This window comes from Lichenostomus cassidix, chromosome 11 (genome assembly GCF_008360975.1).
Source record: "Lichenostomus cassidix isolate B80296 chromosome 11, HeHo_3.0, whole genome shotgun sequence".
NCBI classification, from domain to species: Eukaryota; Metazoa; Chordata; class Aves; order Passeriformes; family Meliphagidae; genus Lichenostomus; species Lichenostomus cassidix.
Genome location: NC_139492.1, coordinates 7,652,273 through 7,670,550, shown reverse-complemented (window position 1 = coordinate 7,670,550; position 18,278 = coordinate 7,652,273). Strand labels below are relative to the sequence as shown.

The 18,278-nt window shown below is 43.9% G+C and overlaps 1 protein-coding gene and 1 non-coding gene across 2 annotated transcripts in view; both read left to right on the top strand.

The window, feature by feature from the left end:
- The first annotated feature begins 6 nt into the window (after positions 1 to 6).
- The window catches only part of SF3B3 (splicing factor 3b subunit 3), a 29,417-nt gene continuing 11,145 nt past the window's right edge, over positions 7 to 18,278 (top strand). Inside the window, exons 1-16 of the mRNA XM_085071706.1 lie at positions 7 to 124; positions 823 to 935; positions 1,379 to 1,705; positions 2,827 to 2,999; positions 3,356 to 3,497; positions 4,463 to 4,575; positions 5,292 to 5,429; positions 6,566 to 6,669; positions 7,909 to 8,074; positions 8,521 to 8,616; positions 9,140 to 9,212; positions 14,587 to 14,738; positions 15,126 to 15,281; positions 15,640 to 15,795; positions 16,490 to 16,633; positions 17,513 to 17,635. Of these exons, the coding sequence (XP_084927832.1) occupies positions 866 to 935; positions 1,379 to 1,705; positions 2,827 to 2,999; positions 3,356 to 3,497; positions 4,463 to 4,575; positions 5,292 to 5,429; positions 6,566 to 6,669; positions 7,909 to 8,074; positions 8,521 to 8,616; positions 9,140 to 9,212; positions 14,587 to 14,738; positions 15,126 to 15,281; positions 15,640 to 15,795; positions 16,490 to 16,633; positions 17,513 to 17,635 (2,133 nt within the window). The 5' untranslated portion in view covers positions 7 to 124; positions 823 to 865. The remainder of the gene's footprint in view (positions 125 to 822; positions 936 to 1,378; positions 1,706 to 2,826; positions 3,000 to 3,355; positions 3,498 to 4,462; positions 4,576 to 5,291; positions 5,430 to 6,565; positions 6,670 to 7,908; positions 8,075 to 8,520; positions 8,617 to 9,139; positions 9,213 to 14,586; positions 14,739 to 15,125; positions 15,282 to 15,639; positions 15,796 to 16,489; positions 16,634 to 17,512; positions 17,636 to 18,278) is intronic.
- Positions 4,729 to 4,808, top strand: LOC146432213 (small nucleolar RNA SNORD111). Its single transcript, XR_014854613.1, has one exon. It is a non-coding gene; the product is annotated as a small nucleolar RNA SNORD111 (small nucleolar RNA).

Below are 18,278 nucleotides of genomic sequence, written 5' to 3'. Positions count from 1 at the left end.
CCGGACCCGCAGAAAGCCCCGTGGAGAAGGCGCGGGAGGGTAGCGCGCAGGCGCGGCGCTGATGGCGGAGGAGGCCGGCGGCGCGCCCGCCTAGGCCGGAGGAGCATCCGCCGCCATCCGCACGGTGAGCGCGGCTCCGCCTGCTCGGTGGTGGCTCCGCGGCCGGAACGCCCAGGACGGGCCGCTGATTTGGGGGCGGGGGAGCGTCGCGGAGCCTTCGGGGCTTGGGCCGGGCGGGGGCGGCCGGGCCGGGCAGTGACCTGTGGCGGTTCCCGGGGCGAGCGCTCCGCAGGGCGCGGGGAGCCCACCCAGGGCGCGGGGCGGTGCTGTGCTGACTCCTCGTCCTGCCGAGGCCTCGGCAAGGCTGAGGGCTGGTTTCCGCGGCCCGGGGCGGCCGGTTGGTGCGAGGGTTCCCTCCCGCCTCAGCCTCGCGGAGAGGAGTGGGCCCTGAGCAGCTGCGGGCGGCTGCGCTCCCGCTCGATGAAACGGCGGCGTCGGGGACGCGTAACGGGGCGGGGATCCTGGAGGGATTCCCTAATTGTGTTTGGTTTCTGAACAACTGAAGCCATGAGTAATTAGTAGTAATTAACTGGAAGTCCTGCTCAGCCGCCCGGCAATAAGGAGCTCAGCTGGCGCTCGGCAAGCGGGACACCCCGGGAGAGCCTTTTTGCCTCGTCGCGCTAATAAATACCAAATAGCGGCGTGGCAGTTGGGTTCCTGGTGTAAAGTGATCGGTGCACACGTAGAGGGGCAGCGGTTCACTCTGTGCAGGATGAAGGGCTTTCTTTTGAGGAATTCGTATTTGTGTTCTACTTGTTGCAGAATTAGTGGAGCTACAGTAACGTGAAGCAAACCCGTTGCCAACATGTTTCTGTACAACCTGACATTGCAGCGTGCCACAGGCATTAGCTTTGCTATCCATGGCAATTTCTCAGGTAATCTTTTCCTCCCTTCACATGTCTTAGCTTGAGCTTCTTTTGGATTGTACAAGAAAGAAGAAGGTGTTTACAGTTTTCTTCAGTACGTCTTCGGTTTTTTTGCTGGTGCATTATCGTTTGCTCTTGAGTGTTACTTGAGCTGTGGTAACTTGTGGAAAGATTGGGAGAAGTTTGGCTTGATTATCTATTGATCTGTTTTATCTATAGATTTAATTGTGTATTAAGTTTAATTGTGTATTTTGACCAATTTTCTGGTCTGTTAAAAGATGTTCAATCAATAGTGGTACCTAATGCGATGAATGAGTTTCTTTTAATTTCTCCATAGCAATCCTAAAACTGGCATTTGGTGGTCAAAGTTTTCCCTTCTTCACTTGTAGCACTTGAAGTTGGGTGTTGTGCTCTGTTGTCGCTGACTGGTGTTCATGTTTTGGGTTCTTCAGGAACCAAACAACAAGAAATTGTTGTTTCCCGGGGCAAGATCTTGGAGTTACTCCGCCCTGATCCCAACACTGGGAAGGTTCACACTTTGCTGACCGTGGAAGTGTTTGGAGTCATCAGGTCCCTCATGGCCTTTAGGCTGACAGGAGGGACCAAAGACTACATCGTGGTGGGCAGTGATTCGGGCCGCATTGTCATCCTGGAGTACCAGCCCTCCAAGAATGTGTTTGAGAAGATCCATCAGGAAACCTTTGGCAAGAGTGGATGTCGCAGAATTGTTCCAGGCCAGTACTTGGCTGTGGACCCAAAGGGCCGTGCCGTCATGATCAGTAAGTCACTCTGTCAGTTTGTGTTCTTATTTTATCTTCTGTCTGGGGGATATTTATTTTGGAGCAAGTTTCTGCCAGGTATAATTGGAATTGTTTCTTATGCAGTATTTTAAGCATTGAGTTGTGTCAAGGAGAATACAGGCATGCAGAATGGTACCTTGATGCTGGTGGAATTGCACAAATAAATTCTAATGCTAGGCCAAAATAAATTGGAGAGAGACCAGTTTGCTTAGCAGTGTGCAGAGCCCTGAAGTGTGATGTGTGGGAGAGAAGATGGGATTTCAGGCAGTAGTGCTACAGTGTAGCCGGTTACTGCTACAGTGTAGCCAGTTAGTTCCCATGGCCTGAAATGATGTTCTGAGTTCATGTCTCTTCTCTGAGGTGCGTCCTGAAGACACCCAGATGCATTTCTGATCAGGCTGCACAGGTAGAGAGACACTTGAAAGAATTTTTTTTTTTTTTAGGATTTAGTGTGAGATGTACGGAACTTTCTCAGTTTGCTGAAGACGGCTCTGTGCGGTGCTGATGGTAGTTTACCAGTGTGTTTTTCTATTGGGAATACCAGTAAATGATATTGTTCTTTTCTAACATTTCTGGTTTTCCTGGGTGAGAAGGTAGCACAGTCCCAACTGTGCCATTCACACTGATATTTGAGTGATGTTAATTATGTTGTGGATGCTGTGTGTCAAGCAAGGATGTGTTTTCTTAGTTACAATATTTCTGTGGAAAAGTTGTTGTTGGCTTTAAATAGCAGAACATCTGGCTGCTTCTTTCCAGTTGTCTTTGCTTCCTTGCAGTCTGTCATGTCTTGTGTGGTGGAATGAGTGAGTAGATCCACCTCAAGCCATCATAGATGGAATATTGGGCCAGGTGAATGTAGCTCAAAGGGTCAGGCTTTGGCTTTAAAGGGCTTAAGTTGTCATTTTGTGCTTGCAACCTGAAAGATATAAAATGAAATATTGGAGGTTAATTGGTGGCACAGAGATAAACGTCAGTGGTGAACTTTAGCTGAAGTAATGCTGACATTCTCTTGCAAAGTTACAGCTCGATTTTGGGCTGTAGTTAAGGTCAGATTTGATCATCAAGTGATGGGCTTCACGTGCTGTTGTTGTTTTTTGTAGGTGCCATTGAAAAGCAGAAGCTGGTGTATATCCTCAACAGAGATGCCGCTGCTCGACTCACCATTTCTTCCCCACTGGAAGCCCACAAGGCCAATACCTTGGTCTACCACGTGGTGGGAGTCGATGTGGGATTTGAAAACCCAATGTTTGCTTGTCTGGAAATGGATTATGAGGTGAGAACTTGATCTCCCTTTGCTGTCTTTTGAGCTTTGTTGTTCCTCTCCTGTTTTTCATCTATCAGTAGGGAACACTGGCTGCTTTTGCTGTCTGCGAGAGTTTTCATTTTTCAAAAATGTACTGGCTTTTTGTCTCCCCTTCAGCCAGAATGTGCAAGTCTCTTCTGTCTTTGTTTTTTTTGTTCTTTTACTGAAAACACACGTATTTTCTTGGTCTGAACTTCTCTTGTGCAGCTTCCAGCAAGTCTTTTGGCCTTCATTCCTTTGTTACTCAAAACTGTTTCCCCACACATCAGCTTTGCTCCTTCTTTTAATACTTTTCTTGAAAGACACCTCCATGTGTTCTTTTTTAGGAAGCAGACAATGATCCAACAGGAGAAGCTGCAGCCAACACACAGCAGACATTGACATTCTATGAACTGGACTTGGGTTTGAACCATGTTGTCAGGAAATACAGTGAGCCCCTGGAAGAGCATGGCAACTTCCTCATAACAGGTAGGGCCCATAAAGTCATTTTCTCATTCATCTACTTGGTTCCCATTCCCCCAGGGAAATACAATTAATATTCTTTGCATCTTAAAAGGTGTTTCAATTGTAGCCTGAGCTATTAGTATAAATTAATTAATTTACCTCAGAGCCAGGTAATGAGGGATGGTTCACACATGGAAATCTGGAAGAATTCATAGACGCAGCTGCAGTTGGAGAGTGCTCCTGAAATTAGCTGGTAGCAATACAAATGGATTTAGTTTTAGGTAATGTATAGGTGCTGTTGTACTCTCTTGCATAGGATTCCATCAGCTAAAGGCAGTAGGTGAATCCATGGACTAAAAGCCCACTTGAGGGGTGGGATGCAAAGCCAATATAAAACCTTCAGCTAGGGAAACTGCTCTAGGTTCCTCTCCAAGCACAAAAGATGCTGAGCTAGGAGAGCATCTTTGTATGCCTGCCCTATTGCATCTCCTGTAGGCAGCTGTCAGACAGACACCAAATACTGTGCTGAATCTGTTTTGATATATTTGGTTATGCTGGGAACTCAATAGAAACATTTTTAAAATCATACTTTAAAAGTGAAAGATTCGTCAGAAAACCATATCATGGATGTTTCTGACAGCAAACAAATGTGCCAGAAACCCAAGGCTTGTGGTTAACTGACAAGTTGCTAGTGTGGTATTTTGGGCATGTCATGGCTTTTGAGACAAAAATAAGCCAGGAAGGATAAAACTTGAAAAGTTTGTCTGAAGCTGCAAGCTTCCTGTTTACCTGGTTCCATCTGCCCTGTTCTCATGCTGGCACAGGCAGCTATACTCAGTCTTTTGTGTTCCTTTTCAATAAGAGCAGATTCATATACGCAGGGTGATGGAGGGCACTGGAAACTACATTGCTTTACAGAAAACCAAATGTTCTGCCAGCAGTAAGTCAGATCTGTGGTAAAGGCTTTTCTCCTGACACTTCTCTTTCAGTTCCTGGTGGTTCTGATGGCCCCAGTGGGGTGCTGATCTGTTCTGAAAACTACATTACCTACAAAAACTTCGGTGACCAGCCTGATATCAGATGCCCAATTCCCAGGAGACGGGTGAGAATTTTTTAAGGTTACAAATGCTTGGCATTTGCCTTTCAAGGTTAAGGGCATCAGGAAGGTTTTAAAGAAAGGATAAGCCAACACATTTTTAACTTTTTTCTATCTCGCTGGCTGTGTGTTATCTGAGAGGGAGGACAGAGGTGGGCATAGCCTGAAGTGATGAGTATGGTTCATGTCTCTTCGCTGAGATTTACACTGGAGATACTCCAAAGACTCTGATCAGGCAGCATTTTCAGTGCAAGATAGGATTACTTGAGATGGTGAGACACAGTGGCACAGCTATTGTAGATGCAGGTGAATTCAACAGCTGCTCTGTTGCATCTAATGCTGCTTCCTCTTCCTTTGGTGTTGGGAATTACATGCTTTGGCAGTGGTTTGAACACCTGCCATGGTGTTCAAAACCAGCTGTGTGTGGGTTGCAGCCTGTTCCTCTGTTTTTGGCTTTGATATGTGAAAGTTGCCTGGAGAGGAGAGTAAAAAAGGTGAGGGATGATGCTTAGGCACAGTGTCCCACAACTGTATTTTGTTCTGGGGCAGAGATGTACCTAGGGTGACTACGTGTAACAAAGGGGTTGTGCTTTGTGTTAAAAGCCTCCTTGCATATTGTGACCTCCAAAGTTACCTGTGAAATGGAAATACTTCAGTGAGTGAAGTCACATCTGTACTTATCAGGCAATTCCACTGATGACCTCCACTCTCTTTTCTGACAGAATGACTTGGATGACCCAGAGAGAGGTATGATTTTTGTCTGCTCTGCTACACATAAGACCAAGTCCATGTTCTTCTTCCTGGCACAGACAGAACAGGGAGACATCTTCAAAATTACTCTGGAGACTGATGAAGACATGGTAAGCATCCCATGAATGCAAAAGCATTGAGAGGAATCCTTAATCGATTACTTTCTCTAAGGTGATAAACATGTGCACTCACACAGCTAAACCCACAACAGTAAATATTTTACATGATTTGTGATACAATTAACGCTGGTCACAACTGTGGGCTGTTTACTCAAAGAGACGTGGTGCAAGGTTTGCAAAATCCTGTGGAGATTATGCTGCAGAGTCACTTGAGCATACTTCACATGTCTTACAGGTGATCTTTTCTTTGAAGATGTAAACTGATTCATGAACCTAGTGGAGAGTATTTCAGTAACTAATTCTGTGCAACTTAGTTTCCTTGGATTGCAGCAAGTGCCCTCTAGTCTCTTAATTGAGTATTTACATGCTACAATCAGTATTTTTGCAAATTTCAGTAGCTAGCTTGGTACAGATGGTCTGTGAGTTGAAATAACAGGCTTGCAGTGGCTTGCTGCTTGTTTTAGCTCTGAAAAGATCTCTGCTGCCATGTATTAGGTTTTTTTAGTAAGTGTTAAATGTTAGTTTTTCCTTCATCTAAACATGTCAAATTTGGTACAAGGGATGATTGTGAAGCAGGCACCAAGCCTGCCGGAGTTCAAGGAGTGTTTGGACAATGATCTCAGACACATGGTGTGATTCTTGGGCTTGTTCTGTGCAGAGCCAGGACTTCACAATCCTTGTGGGTCCCTTCCAACTCAGAATATTCTGTGATGTTCTAGCGGCTGAAGATTGTTCTTGGATGTTTCACCAACAGCTGTTATGACCATATCCAATACAGAAATTTGCTCAGGACATTATTTTTCGCATGTTGGAGAATGGCTGGTGTTCAGTGAAGCAAATTTCTTTTCTCTTAGTCAGCTTGCTATTTTTACAGCTTTTGTTTTCCAAACTGACTCAGTGTTACAAAAGGCAGAAAGTCTTGGAATAAAACAGGCAGCCTGGCTTGTGAGTTCAAATAGTCTGTTGGATTTTGTGATTTGTAATCTGGTGCCCCAGACTACTGATGTGTTAAGCCTGGCCCACTCTTGCTTCATTTTTTTGAAGATAGCTAGGCAGATTATTTTTATTAAATCACACGTGGAACTCCAGTACTTCATCATCACAGTCACATCTTCATTTGCTCTCAGGTAACAGAGATTCGGCTGAAGTACTTTGACACTGTTCCTGTTGCTGCTGCCATGTGTGTGCTTAAAACGGGATTTCTCTTCGTGGCATCTGAATTTGGAAACCAGTGAGTAAACAATTTTACGTCAGTGTTTTGCCCCTGAAACAGGCTGGTTCTGTTCAGGCCTGCAGTCTGACCCTTGAACTTACTGTGCATAGAAGGAAAACACCTCTGATTTAATGGGTAAATTAGTGCTTTGTTCACAGGGCTTGAGAAGAACAGTTGGATTAGACTATGAATGGGGGAATTTCCTTGTTTGAATTTAGATTAGATGCTGAAGCGCAGAGAACAAAAGATAACTTGCTGTTGCAGCAGGTTTTGGAAGAATTGAGCACTTGATGTTTCTCTAGGGTTCATCACATATTATCTTTTCAATTAGTTTGATAGTTTTGAATTTTTGTGTGTATGACCCACTCAGAAGTAAATAGAGGGTCTTATCAGTAACTGTGTTCTTTTCCTTAATAGATGCATACTTGAGGGCTTTCTCTTAATTCATGTTTTGGCTTCTAGATACTTTAAAGGGTCATGCCCACCTTTGAAGATTAGCTTAACAGTGTCTGAGTGGGGAATTCACAGGAATGGAGATTTAAACTGTATTCTGACTGCATCTGCAGTCAGCCACCTGAGGGAGCCCCAGCCAGTTTGCTGGACTGAATCTGAATTGAGGAACTTCTTGAGGAAGCCATATTTGGGCTTTATTAAAAACGGGAAGTAACTCAGTCTATCTTTCTCGGGGTTTTTTGTTGGTTTTTTTCCCCTTCTCTGGAAGTTTAACTTGATTATTGTGTTATTTAGGCTCATAAAATGGAATAGGGAATGTGGTTAAAAATAGTAAGGTGAGAATATTCCAACAAAACAGATAACTAGGTGGAGTTGAAGTCTTAGCCATTGACCTTGCTTTTGGCCTCAGCTGTCAGTTGGTGCTTTGCCTTTAACACAGGAATATCTGAAAGGCTCAAGGGTAAACAAAACACTGAAACTCTGGGATACCTTCCCATTGACAGCTGCAAATGTGAAAGGCTGAAGCTGGGAGGTTGGGGGTGTTTCTTGTTTGTGGGTTTTGGGGGCTTTTTGGAGGTTTTTTTTTTCTTTGCTGGCCTCTGATTATTTTAAAATATTTTGCAACCAAGAAGACAGTCCTTAAAGCCAAATATTAATAATTATTAATAATTAATAAAATGCTGTATAATGTGGGGTTGGATTTCTTTGTTCCCTGGTACCTGAATATCTGGCTAAGCCTTGCTTAAAGAAGGCTGCATGACCTTTGTTCTGAACATGCTGTGACAGTCTTCTTTCTGTCTTAAGTTACCTGTACCAGATAGCTCACCTGGGAGATGATGATGAGGAGCCAGAGTTTTCTTCTGCCATGCCTCTTGAGGAAGGAGACACATTCTTTTTCCAGCCACGCCCTCTGAAGAACCTGGTACTGGTGGACGAGTTGGACAGTTTGTCTCCTATTCTGTGTTGTCAGGTATGTTGCCATCAGCAAGTTCCCATTTACCATATGTGTAAGTGGAGTCACCGTAGCTGTGTTATCCCAGATTTCCAGAAATACTACTTTAAGTAAAGACTCATAGAAAGGCAAATCTGCAGAGTTTTCAGGCAGCTGCCTGAGATTGGTACCTGACCTGGCAGCTTTTGATTCCTGTGGAGATAAATATGTGTCTGAACACAGAGTGTCAGCCAGCAATTCTGTGCTTCTTCTCTGTTGACCATCAGACCAGTTCTTTGCAGAGTTTGGTGAAACTTGACATTCTTTCAGAGCAGCAGCTGCAACACCCTGTGACATTTTCACAGCTTTTTGGTGTTTGAAAAAAACATTCTTAAGCTAGTAGTGTGATATATATATATATATATGTAGTTTATTTTTATTTTTTCATTCCATGGATGTTGTTTTGACACTTTTTCTCCACACAGATAGCAGATTTGGCCAATGAAGACACACCCCAATTGTATGTGGCTTGTGGTCGGGGGCCCAGGTCATCTCTGAGGGTTTTAAGACATGGACTTGAGGTAAGATATCCAACACTTCAGAAGAACAATCTGAGAGATGAGGGCAGTATGGGGAAATCCTTGAAATAAAGGTGCTGAAATGTGGGGATTCTCCTTTTGCTGTAGTCTGGAGAGCTACTTTCTCTTGCTTTTTGAAGAAATAGGAGGGTTGTACTGTTTATTCTTACAGTCTCAAAGGCTCTTTGTTTACTTGACTTCAACAACCTGCATTTTGTCTCTCTTCTAATTCTTGAGTGTATTGAGCTGGAACATTCCTGGTGTCTGCCAGCTGCTGCTGATCTCTGCTGGGGGCGGATGACCTTGTTTTAAAGCTGATCATCCAGAGCAATAACGTTGCCATATCATTGCTGAATTTATTCTGCCCTGTAGCACATCTGGCATGGGCTGAGAGCATCAGAACTGGGAATTGCTAGCTTTCCTGCCCAGTTATGGGAAAGCTTAAAAACTGCTGGTGGTTTGGTTGCTTACTCTAGTAAGTCTAAACATCTGTTTGCAAAAGAACCTTCTTCCTGTTTACTCTTAGGTATCCGAAATGGCCGTCTCAGAGCTGCCTGGTAACCCCAATGCTGTATGGACTGTGAGGAGACATGTTGACGGTATGCAGTATTTTCCTGAAGCACGGGGAGATCATAATACTTTGTGTGTTTTGTTTGTTTTTTTTTTTTCTGGTTTTCTGTCCAAGGAGGTAGGAATGGTGCTACATGATGGTTGTGTGTCATCTCCAGAAATTGTGGTTTGAGTCAGCAACCACCTGCTTGTCTTTAGAAGCCACCCACCCTCTGGTCCCCTGGAATTGTCAAACTTCCTTTTGACAAAGAAGCAGCTGCCTGCAGCTGCATCCATCACCCAATATGCTGTGTCAGCTGTACATTTGCAGCCTGAAGCTCCTGAACTTCTCATTCTTTCCCTTAAGGTTTTGTCCATAAGTTCTTGCTCAAACATCAGCAGGCAACAGCTATTCCTCTTGTTGGAGCATACTCACTATTCCTGATGTGTGTGTTGACAACTGTAGTAATCAGCATTTTGTGAGAGAGTGGGATACAAATTATGAAACAAAGATGATAAATTTGCATCAGTGTCTGTATTTTATTACTTCCTTCTGTGCATATCTGTAAAAAAAACCCCTTTGGACTAGGACAGACTCCTTATTGAAAACCCAGCAGTGTGGAGAATGATGGTGATTCCGGGAAGGTCAAGATTTCATGTTGGCAGAATGTACTGGATTGGGGAATTACTGTGTTGTGGGTTATTTTTCTCCTGATCTGAAATACTGGCCTTACTAAAGTACAAGAGGAAATGTAGTCCCTTGTTTTGACCTTATTTTGAAGGTGAGAACAGAGTTGTACAGAAGCACCTCAAAAGCTTGAAGAGAAACTGTTCTAGGTACTGGCAGTCTCAGGGATTTCCAAGGCAGTGCTTTGTATAACTCTCACAAAGACTTCCCTAAGCTTTTGCACAGGATCTAGAAAGGCCAGATTGTTGCAATAGAGACCTTAGCCCGCTATGGTGACATGATACCTTGTATTTTAGCAGAGTAGTGTGTCTTCCAGGGAACCAGTAATGCCGTGGGAATTTCAAACATTGCAGTGGAATTTACCTTGCCATGCAAGACCGGCCGACAATTCCTGTGCTCATGTCCTGAGACTTATGTACTGCCTAAGCAGCATGGGAGGAACTTTGATCATGAAGTGCATTCATGTTCCCCAGAAATAAAAGGGTCAAAAGGAAAGTGTTTCCACAGTTCATATAAAAAAATACATGCTTTCCTAAAAAGGGGTATTCCAGTTTGTTAGGAACCTTCTCTCCAGCATTCTAGAAGAGGATATGGTAAGATTTGCTCCCTGTGAGGAGTGGAGACTTCTGACATCACCCTGCATTTTAAAATCTTTTATCTTGGGGTTCCAGAAGACAACTTTGACTTTTCAGGAGGTGAAAGACCATTGATGATCTGCAGGAAATGGACCAGTCTCATTGCCTCCTCTTCTTTCCACCTTCCAAATTCTCCAGGTTTCAGCATGATTATCTCCATGATTTCAGAAAGCCTTGAATCTGTAACTATTCCCTGAATACAGTTTATAGTTATGTGAAACTCATCCCCAGTTTCCAGCTCTTGGAATTCAGAAATTATTTTAGTGGGTTTTAATCAGAAAGAGTGCAGAACCTTTTCAAACATGTATCTAATCTTGAAGTTGCCCATGAGGGCTCACTTTGCAGTGTGGGGCTTCCTGGCTCTGCCTCGATGCTGCAGTGTGCATGTGCTGCAAGGCCTCAGTAAGAAACATCCAGGGTCTGCAGTCTTCAAAGCAAATACTAACCTTGGCTGGTACGTGGTGATACTACCAATACCAAGCCTTTTTTTTTCTTTCACAGGTGGCTGGTGGTGGAGGTGCTGATCACCACAGGTGTGTACCTACTGCTAGGGGCTACTGTGCAGTCCCACAGGTTAACCACAGAGAATCCCAACAGCATGGGGATACATTTATGCCAAGCACTTCAGTAAACAAATACTAGAAACTGGTGTGTAGCTGAAGATTGTTGCCTTTGAAGTTCAGTAGTTGAGGAGTAGAAAGCAGATCCCTGTCCATCTTGCAGTCCTTGGGAAGCAAAATAATCAACTGTGTCTCTGTGGGACAGTCATTTCTTGCTAAAATTGGTTGTGTGTGTTTCAGGGGTATTTTCAGCTCTCTTGCAGACGAGGGTTAGGCTCCCAGCTGCATTTTACAGATCTCCAAGAGAAAAAGATCCAATGTGTTTGGAGTACTTGCAGGTATTACAGCATGGGCATATCCTGTCATTATGGGATTCATCTGCCCGTGAGACATAAGTGGAAGGGGTTTGCACCAAACCCTCTCTTGCAGCCAAATATCTGTGGATGTAGCTGTGTGCTCTGCTGTGTTGACAGATGGGAGCTGGGAGCTAAGAGTCAGCATTCCCTACCTGGCATTGCTGCAGGAGCAATGTGCAGTGAGTCAGCACTGTGGAGTCGCCACACAGTAGTAAACAGAAGCCCAGGAAAATGTGCTGTCATCCCCTCAGAGTTTAACTGAGAGTGATCGTGAGCTCTGCCGCTGCTCACCAGTTTGTTCACTGAACTCCTCTGAGCCAGTGGTGACTGCATTTGTATCAGTGCAAATTCAGATGCTGCAGAGCGTGAGAAAGCTGTCATGCCTGGACTGGCACATAAGAATGGAATTCTCGAATGAATCCATCACAAATAACAAAAAGCACAATAGTGTAGAATTCATGGACTGAAACGTCTTGTTTTCATAAATGGTTGTGACGTGTGCATGAAGCTGCAGAAAACTTGTAATGCATGCATAGGAGAACAAGTCCAGCTGTGGTTCTTCAGAGTCATTGAAATGTCTCTTACTTGCTGAAAGGAGCTGACTGGAGCAATTATAACAGTAATAAGCATCTCTTAAGTCTTGTGTCTGCATACAAAATGATGTCTATCTGCTCAAAACTCTGGGGAGCCTGATGTTTTGCTTGGGATTGTGCAGAGCTAAGTAGATATCTTTTCATATTGAAATCTATAGATCTTTTCTTTTTGTGAGAACACTTCTCAGTGTGCCCTAGGGATTTAGTCCTCTTAATTTCAACTAGGCTGCTATATTTTCTAAACCAAAATTGTACTGTTTGAATCTAGATGAATGTGTCTTATTCACTGACTTAATTCTGGTAAATCAAACCCTTTATTTCAAAAGCTCCAGCAGAGAGTCATTAAGCAACACAGACTTCAAGCAAAAATGTACTTGTCACCATTATTGACACAGACTTTAAGGCATGTTCTGATATAAATGTAGGCCAATGGAAAGAAAGCTAAAAAAGTAGCAATAGGTAGGAATGAGTTTTTGTTTAGAGTACAACTAAGGGAATCTGTTTTGTTTTCAAATGGGAGTTCTTTGTCCTTTTCCAAATCACATGCTTAAACCTCCAGCTGGGACACAGTGGTTTATCATGAGAATAGACAGCCCCCAGGGAGGAAGGCAGTAGCTCTGAAGTAATTTGGAAAGCAACAGTGGTCTTTGAAATGGAATTCTTAGAACATCCTGTCTATGGGATATTTATGAATCAAATGCTTAGCCTGTGAACTGCTAGAAACTCCATGATCGAGGAATTCTTGTAGACTTCTGGTGTTGAAAAATTCGTGTAAGTTTGTAGGAGAAGCTGCTATTCAGTGTAGAAAATAAGCAGTGTGTAAATGTGTCTTGCTGAACTCTTACCATCTGCTGTTAATGCTGGAGGAATTCTTCTGTTAAGCCAAGTGTTCAAGGAGTTGGCGTTACTGAGTGGGTTCTGTGTTCAGGTTCAGTTCTTGCTTTCTCATTCCCCTGAGTGGACTGGTTCCTGCTTGTGGGGTTTTGGAGCTGTTGGAGGCTGTGACCTCTTAAAATAGAGTAGTAACAGAGTTCATGCCACAGACTGCTGTTGGAATTGCTTTAGTTACACAGAACTCTTCAGTTTGATCAGAGCTGTGGTCTGTATACCAGATGTTGCAGAGAAGAACGATAGCGTCTTTTTAATTTTTCACTTGCATATTTTCAACTGTATGTAAGAACTTTTTGTTATAAACGTGACACAGCACGTTTGGCAGTGCTTCCCTCTAAACAGGGTGGATAAGAAAAGGATTATTAGTTCTTGAAGCATTTGTTTTGGTTAACCCATTTTGGGTTCTTTAAGCTGCTGCATTGTATTTTGTGGCATCCTGTTTCCATCCCAGTGAGATTTCTCTATTTTCCTTTTCTATTAAAGTCACTAGCCACTTCTCCATGTCTTCTACATTTGAGAATGGTGGAGAATCTGCTTTCAAGGGGAGGAAGTGTGACTGCTCTCTTACACCCTCACCTCCACTAGATGTGCTCTGGTGCCCAAGTCTGAGCTTTGGGTTGAGTTGGGTTAAAATGAGGAATTTTCTTTTTAAGAAATAGCACTTGCATGACAACAGCAGCAGAAGTGGAATTGCTTCTCTGAGGCAATCTTATTTCTCTTCCAAGGCTTCTGGCTCCATTTCCCAATAGACTTCATTGTTTCTGTTGCTTTTGTTATTCTGTTTTAATGAGCCTGTCCTCTTCCCCTCCTAAGACCTATTGCTTTCTGCAGAACGAAAGCAGGCAGCAGTAAACTGGGACATTCCCTTCACCCAGTCCTACTACCCTCATTTTCCACAAAGTTTCCCGATTTCCAAATGAGATCTTAAGATTATTTTGATCAGCATAGCTGCTCTATGCCCAAGCTACAGGAGTTTCCCAAGTTGTCCCCTTTGAGAGAAGCTAGTACTGGAGATAATAGAGCAAACACTGACCTTTACTTCTATTGGGATAAATGACAGTATTGCAACTATGTTAAAAATGTAATTGTTTCTCATCCCAGGAGACTCAGTGTGAATGGAAGCCAGTTGAGGTTCTGGAGGAGGGTAGAGCAGGTTTAACCCTAAATTCTGCTGCAATGCACCCTAATTGTTCTTTGCAGCCTTTTATTGTGTGGCTGCTAGATAGAGATTGTGGTCCTACAACCTCCTGTGTGCAGCATCCATGGTGTGATTTCTGCAGATAGATTCCTTATGTTCAGATTTTCAGAGTATTTCATTTGACTTCATTGGGTGTCAAATCTGGATTTAGCTCCTTGTATGAGATGGGACAACTGTCTTAAATGCTTCTAGAACTCGTGCATTCTTTGAAAAAAATAGACAAGAATCTCGCTTGCCAGAATCCAGAATATTGTGGATTGACTCTGGATCTGGATTGTGGTTTGATCCCTGGCTTGGTCTTGCATTGTTTGGAGTCCCACAGTGGCTGGCTTTTGCACAGCGTGTCCTAGAGCGAACTTGTGGCAGCAATACTGTCAGCAGCTGTAATTATCAGGAATTTTGCTGAAGAGTAACTGCTAGACATTTGTCAGACTGCTGATTGTGTTGGGAAGCCTTGCATTTATTAAATCAGCACTCTTTTTTTCCCTGTCTCCCTTGACCAGATGAATTTGATGCCTACATTATTGTGTCCTTCGTAAATGCCACACTGGTGCTGTCTATCGGAGAGACTGTAGAAGAAGTGACTGACTCTGGATTCCTGGGTACTACGCCCACCTTGTCCTGCTCTCTTCTTGGTGATGATGCTTTGGTACAGGTAAGGGAAAGCTGCTTCTGACATGTCTGCCAGTCTTGGCTTGCTGCACAAAAGTGATTTCTACAGTGGTGCCATATATGTCTAAAGATGTGGGTTGGCAGAGAATGATGCTGATTCAGCCTTTCCCTTTTATGTCTTGCTGAATGAAACTGGACCAATTGAAGATGGTCCTAATCTCCTTCAGTAGTTTCTTGCTGTGGTTGAAAGAAGCAGTGCTCCCAACTGGCAAATATCTTCCTGCTGGTCCATCCTGGTACATAGCTGATGGATCACTGCTGCCTGGAGCAGTGCTTGCCTTTGACTTCTGCTGAGTCAGAGCCACCAGTGAAATGGGAGTAGTGAAGGCATGGTAAATACAGAATTGGTGTGACCTTTTTTTTGCTTCAGGTTTATCCAGATGGGATCCGGCACATCCGAGCAGATAAGAGAGTAAACGAATGGAAGACACCAGGGAAGAAAACCATTGTGAAATGTGCTGTGAACCAAAGACAAGTAGTGATAGCACTGACTGGAGGAGAATTGGTTTACTTTGAGATGGACCCGGTATGTGTGTTAATGTCGTGAATGAGTTTGGATGAGGTACGGGGTATGCTGGGGATTGATCCTTGATCAGACCTGCAGAAAAGGATTCAGTAGTAAAGCATTGTTCTAGAATGGATACATCAAAGCCCTGCATATCTAGACTGTGTCTATCTGAGATTATTTAGTGGCTAATTAAAGTCTCTGAAGCTCGTAACTGAGGCTGAAAATTGTGTATTTATACTCTTGCTCTTCTGGTTCTTCCAATTGCAGCTGAAATAAATTGTTACATAAACAATATAACAATTTTTAAACAAATCCAAAGTATTATATTTAAAAACAAAATGTGTAATTAATAAGTCATGGGGGTTTCTTTTCTCAGTCAGGACAGCTGAATGAGTACACAGAGAGGAAGGAGATGTCGGCCGATGTAGTTTGCATGAGCCTGGCCAATGTTCCCCCTGGGGAGCAGCGTTCCCGATTCCTTGCTGTTGGACTGGTGGACAACACTGTCAGAATTATTTCACTTGACCCTTCAGTGAGTAGCTGTGCTGTTTTTGCCCTTCCATTGGTTTGAAATGTTCAGAAGGGTACTCTAGAGGTGGATTGTGTCTGTCCAAACTGTCTTTCCATATTCAGGTGTGTGAGCAGGAATGGATAGCTTGCATGGCTTTTCTGTGCTGGTTGGGAGGAAACATGGCCCTTGAGCCTTCCCTGTAACAGATGCCCTAGTTTTATCTAGACTCACCCATGCCTCTGGAGGTTCAGCTGATGAGTCACAAAAGCATTTTCTTCTTTTGTTTTGGGTGGGTTTTTTGGTGGGTTTCCCCCTCTCCTTGTTTATGACTGTGTTAAAAGCAGACTCATTCTGCAAGCAAATTGGCAGCAACTCAAACTTACCATTACTATACCTGTAACAGATGAGGCGTTCAAAGGTGGTTGCAGTAAGCTAAATTTTGCTCAGGTCACTTCATGCTGAGTAGCTGCAAACTGTGCTGGAACTGTTTGGAAAGATCCAGTTTATCTTCTCTAAAGTCCAGAGTGCTACCGCTCCTGCTTGCCAAAACCCATAGAACCAGCATCTATTGTGACTTTTTTTTCTTTTTTCTGTTGTGAGTACTTCTTTCTGGAGATCTAAAAGGGCATCTTTAAGATCCTTAGATGGAGCTTGAATCCTGTCTTGTCATGCCAAGCCCTGCTGACTGGTGTGGTTCCTCTCCTGTCTCCCCCAGGATTGCTTACAGCCCCTGAGTATGCAGGCGCTACCCGCACAGCCCGAGTCGCTGTGCATCGTGGAGATGGGTGGCACAGAGAAGCAGGACGAGCTGGGGGAGAGGGGCTCCATTGGCTTTCTGTACCTGAACATTGGATTGCAGGTGAGGGGTTCCTGCCTGGTTCTCACGGGTGTGTCTTAAAGAGATTTTGCTTGAAAGGTGGATTGTTAAAATAGCCCTGTCATCATGCAGTGCAACACAAAGCCTGACTTCCCTCTTTGTTACAATGTGCTTAACGACCGTGACTGGGAAATTCACTGTGTGACTTGTAGAGGTGTGAGTTTCCCCGTATATTCATAGACTAAAAACTAGTCATAAGACAGCACATTGTCCCAGATTTTATGTAGGACAGACTGTGCTTTTCCCATTCAAGAAAGAGCACATATTTTAAGAAATACTTTTGGGTGAAATGTTGTGCAGCTCTTCAAAAACTGCCTGTAGGGCAGAGTATCAGACAAGTAACTGCCCACAAGCAGAGGCTCTGCTCTAATAATTCTGCTGTTACACAGCTTTTTGTTACATCCAGTACAGGCTCTCTGATCTTTGACCAAAAAATGTTGTTTTGACAATTTGACATGGGGTAAAAATAATCAGCACAATTCAGGTTCCTCCACATGCCTCAAGTTTGATGTCAGAATGCAAATCTTTTTAAGTAGAATGAGTTTTGGGGTAAATCCTTTGTACCAAGAGGGATGGCGATCTGGAATCCACCCTCAGGTTTTCATGGCTTATGTGATATACTAAAGTCCTTGGTCTGTTTTTTATTTTGGAGGGGGTCCTTTCTGCCCTGTAGGACTGTGCAGGAGCTGTGCCACCTTTGCTATTCAGAGTGTGGCTGTAGGGGAGAGTTGTCCCGACAGCTAGGAAAACAAACAGCTAATTCTTCTGAAGCTGCCCCTCTCTGTTGTTTTGAATTATGACTGTTCTAAATTATTTCTTCCCTGCAATCTGGATCTAACTTTTGGTTTTGCTGATGTCAAGAACGGTGTGCTGCTGCGAACCGTCCTGGATCCTGTCACTGGCGACCTTTCTGACACCAGGACGAGATATCTTGGCTCACGGCCTGTCAAACTCTTTCGTGTCCGAATGCAAGGCCAAGAGGCGGTAAGGGAAGCAAGCTCTTGCAGGGGTGCAGATCCACTCTCCAGGCACTGCATCCCAGGTTTTCTTACGGGTGGGCAGGGTGGGGAAGCGTCCCTTCAGCGCAGCAGGACCCTCTGGGTAAGGGTGGGAAGTAGAATGACTTCATTATGGTGCTGCCTGGCTCACAGCTTGTTCTTTCACAAACAGCCTTGTTCTTATTCCTCATACTACTATGTAGTGCTGCCCTGCCTTCTCTGAACTAGGATTCATCTGACCCATAGGCTGTGTTTACAGTGTGCTTGGAGAACTCTGAGCAGATTCTTGGGCTTAGAGGTACATCTTGCCTGCTTGAGTGCACAGAGATGGAGAGAACTCTGTGCAGAAAACTTAGCCTTGAATGCTTGTTGCATTGAATGGTTGTGTCCTTGCATGTTGGGAATGGCTCAGCCAAGGGCTGGACAGCTGCCATACGTGGTTCAAGGAAAATATTTGCAAGATTTGGCATGGAAGGAAGAAATGTATTTCATCAGAAGTGCCATTTCCAGCCCTTCTGATGTGGCACTGGGGAAATCAGCCACCCCCTGCTTGACTCATTTTTGGATGACACCTTCAGAATTGAGAAATATTGCCGATCAGCGTAGGGAACTGGATCTGGGAATTTGAT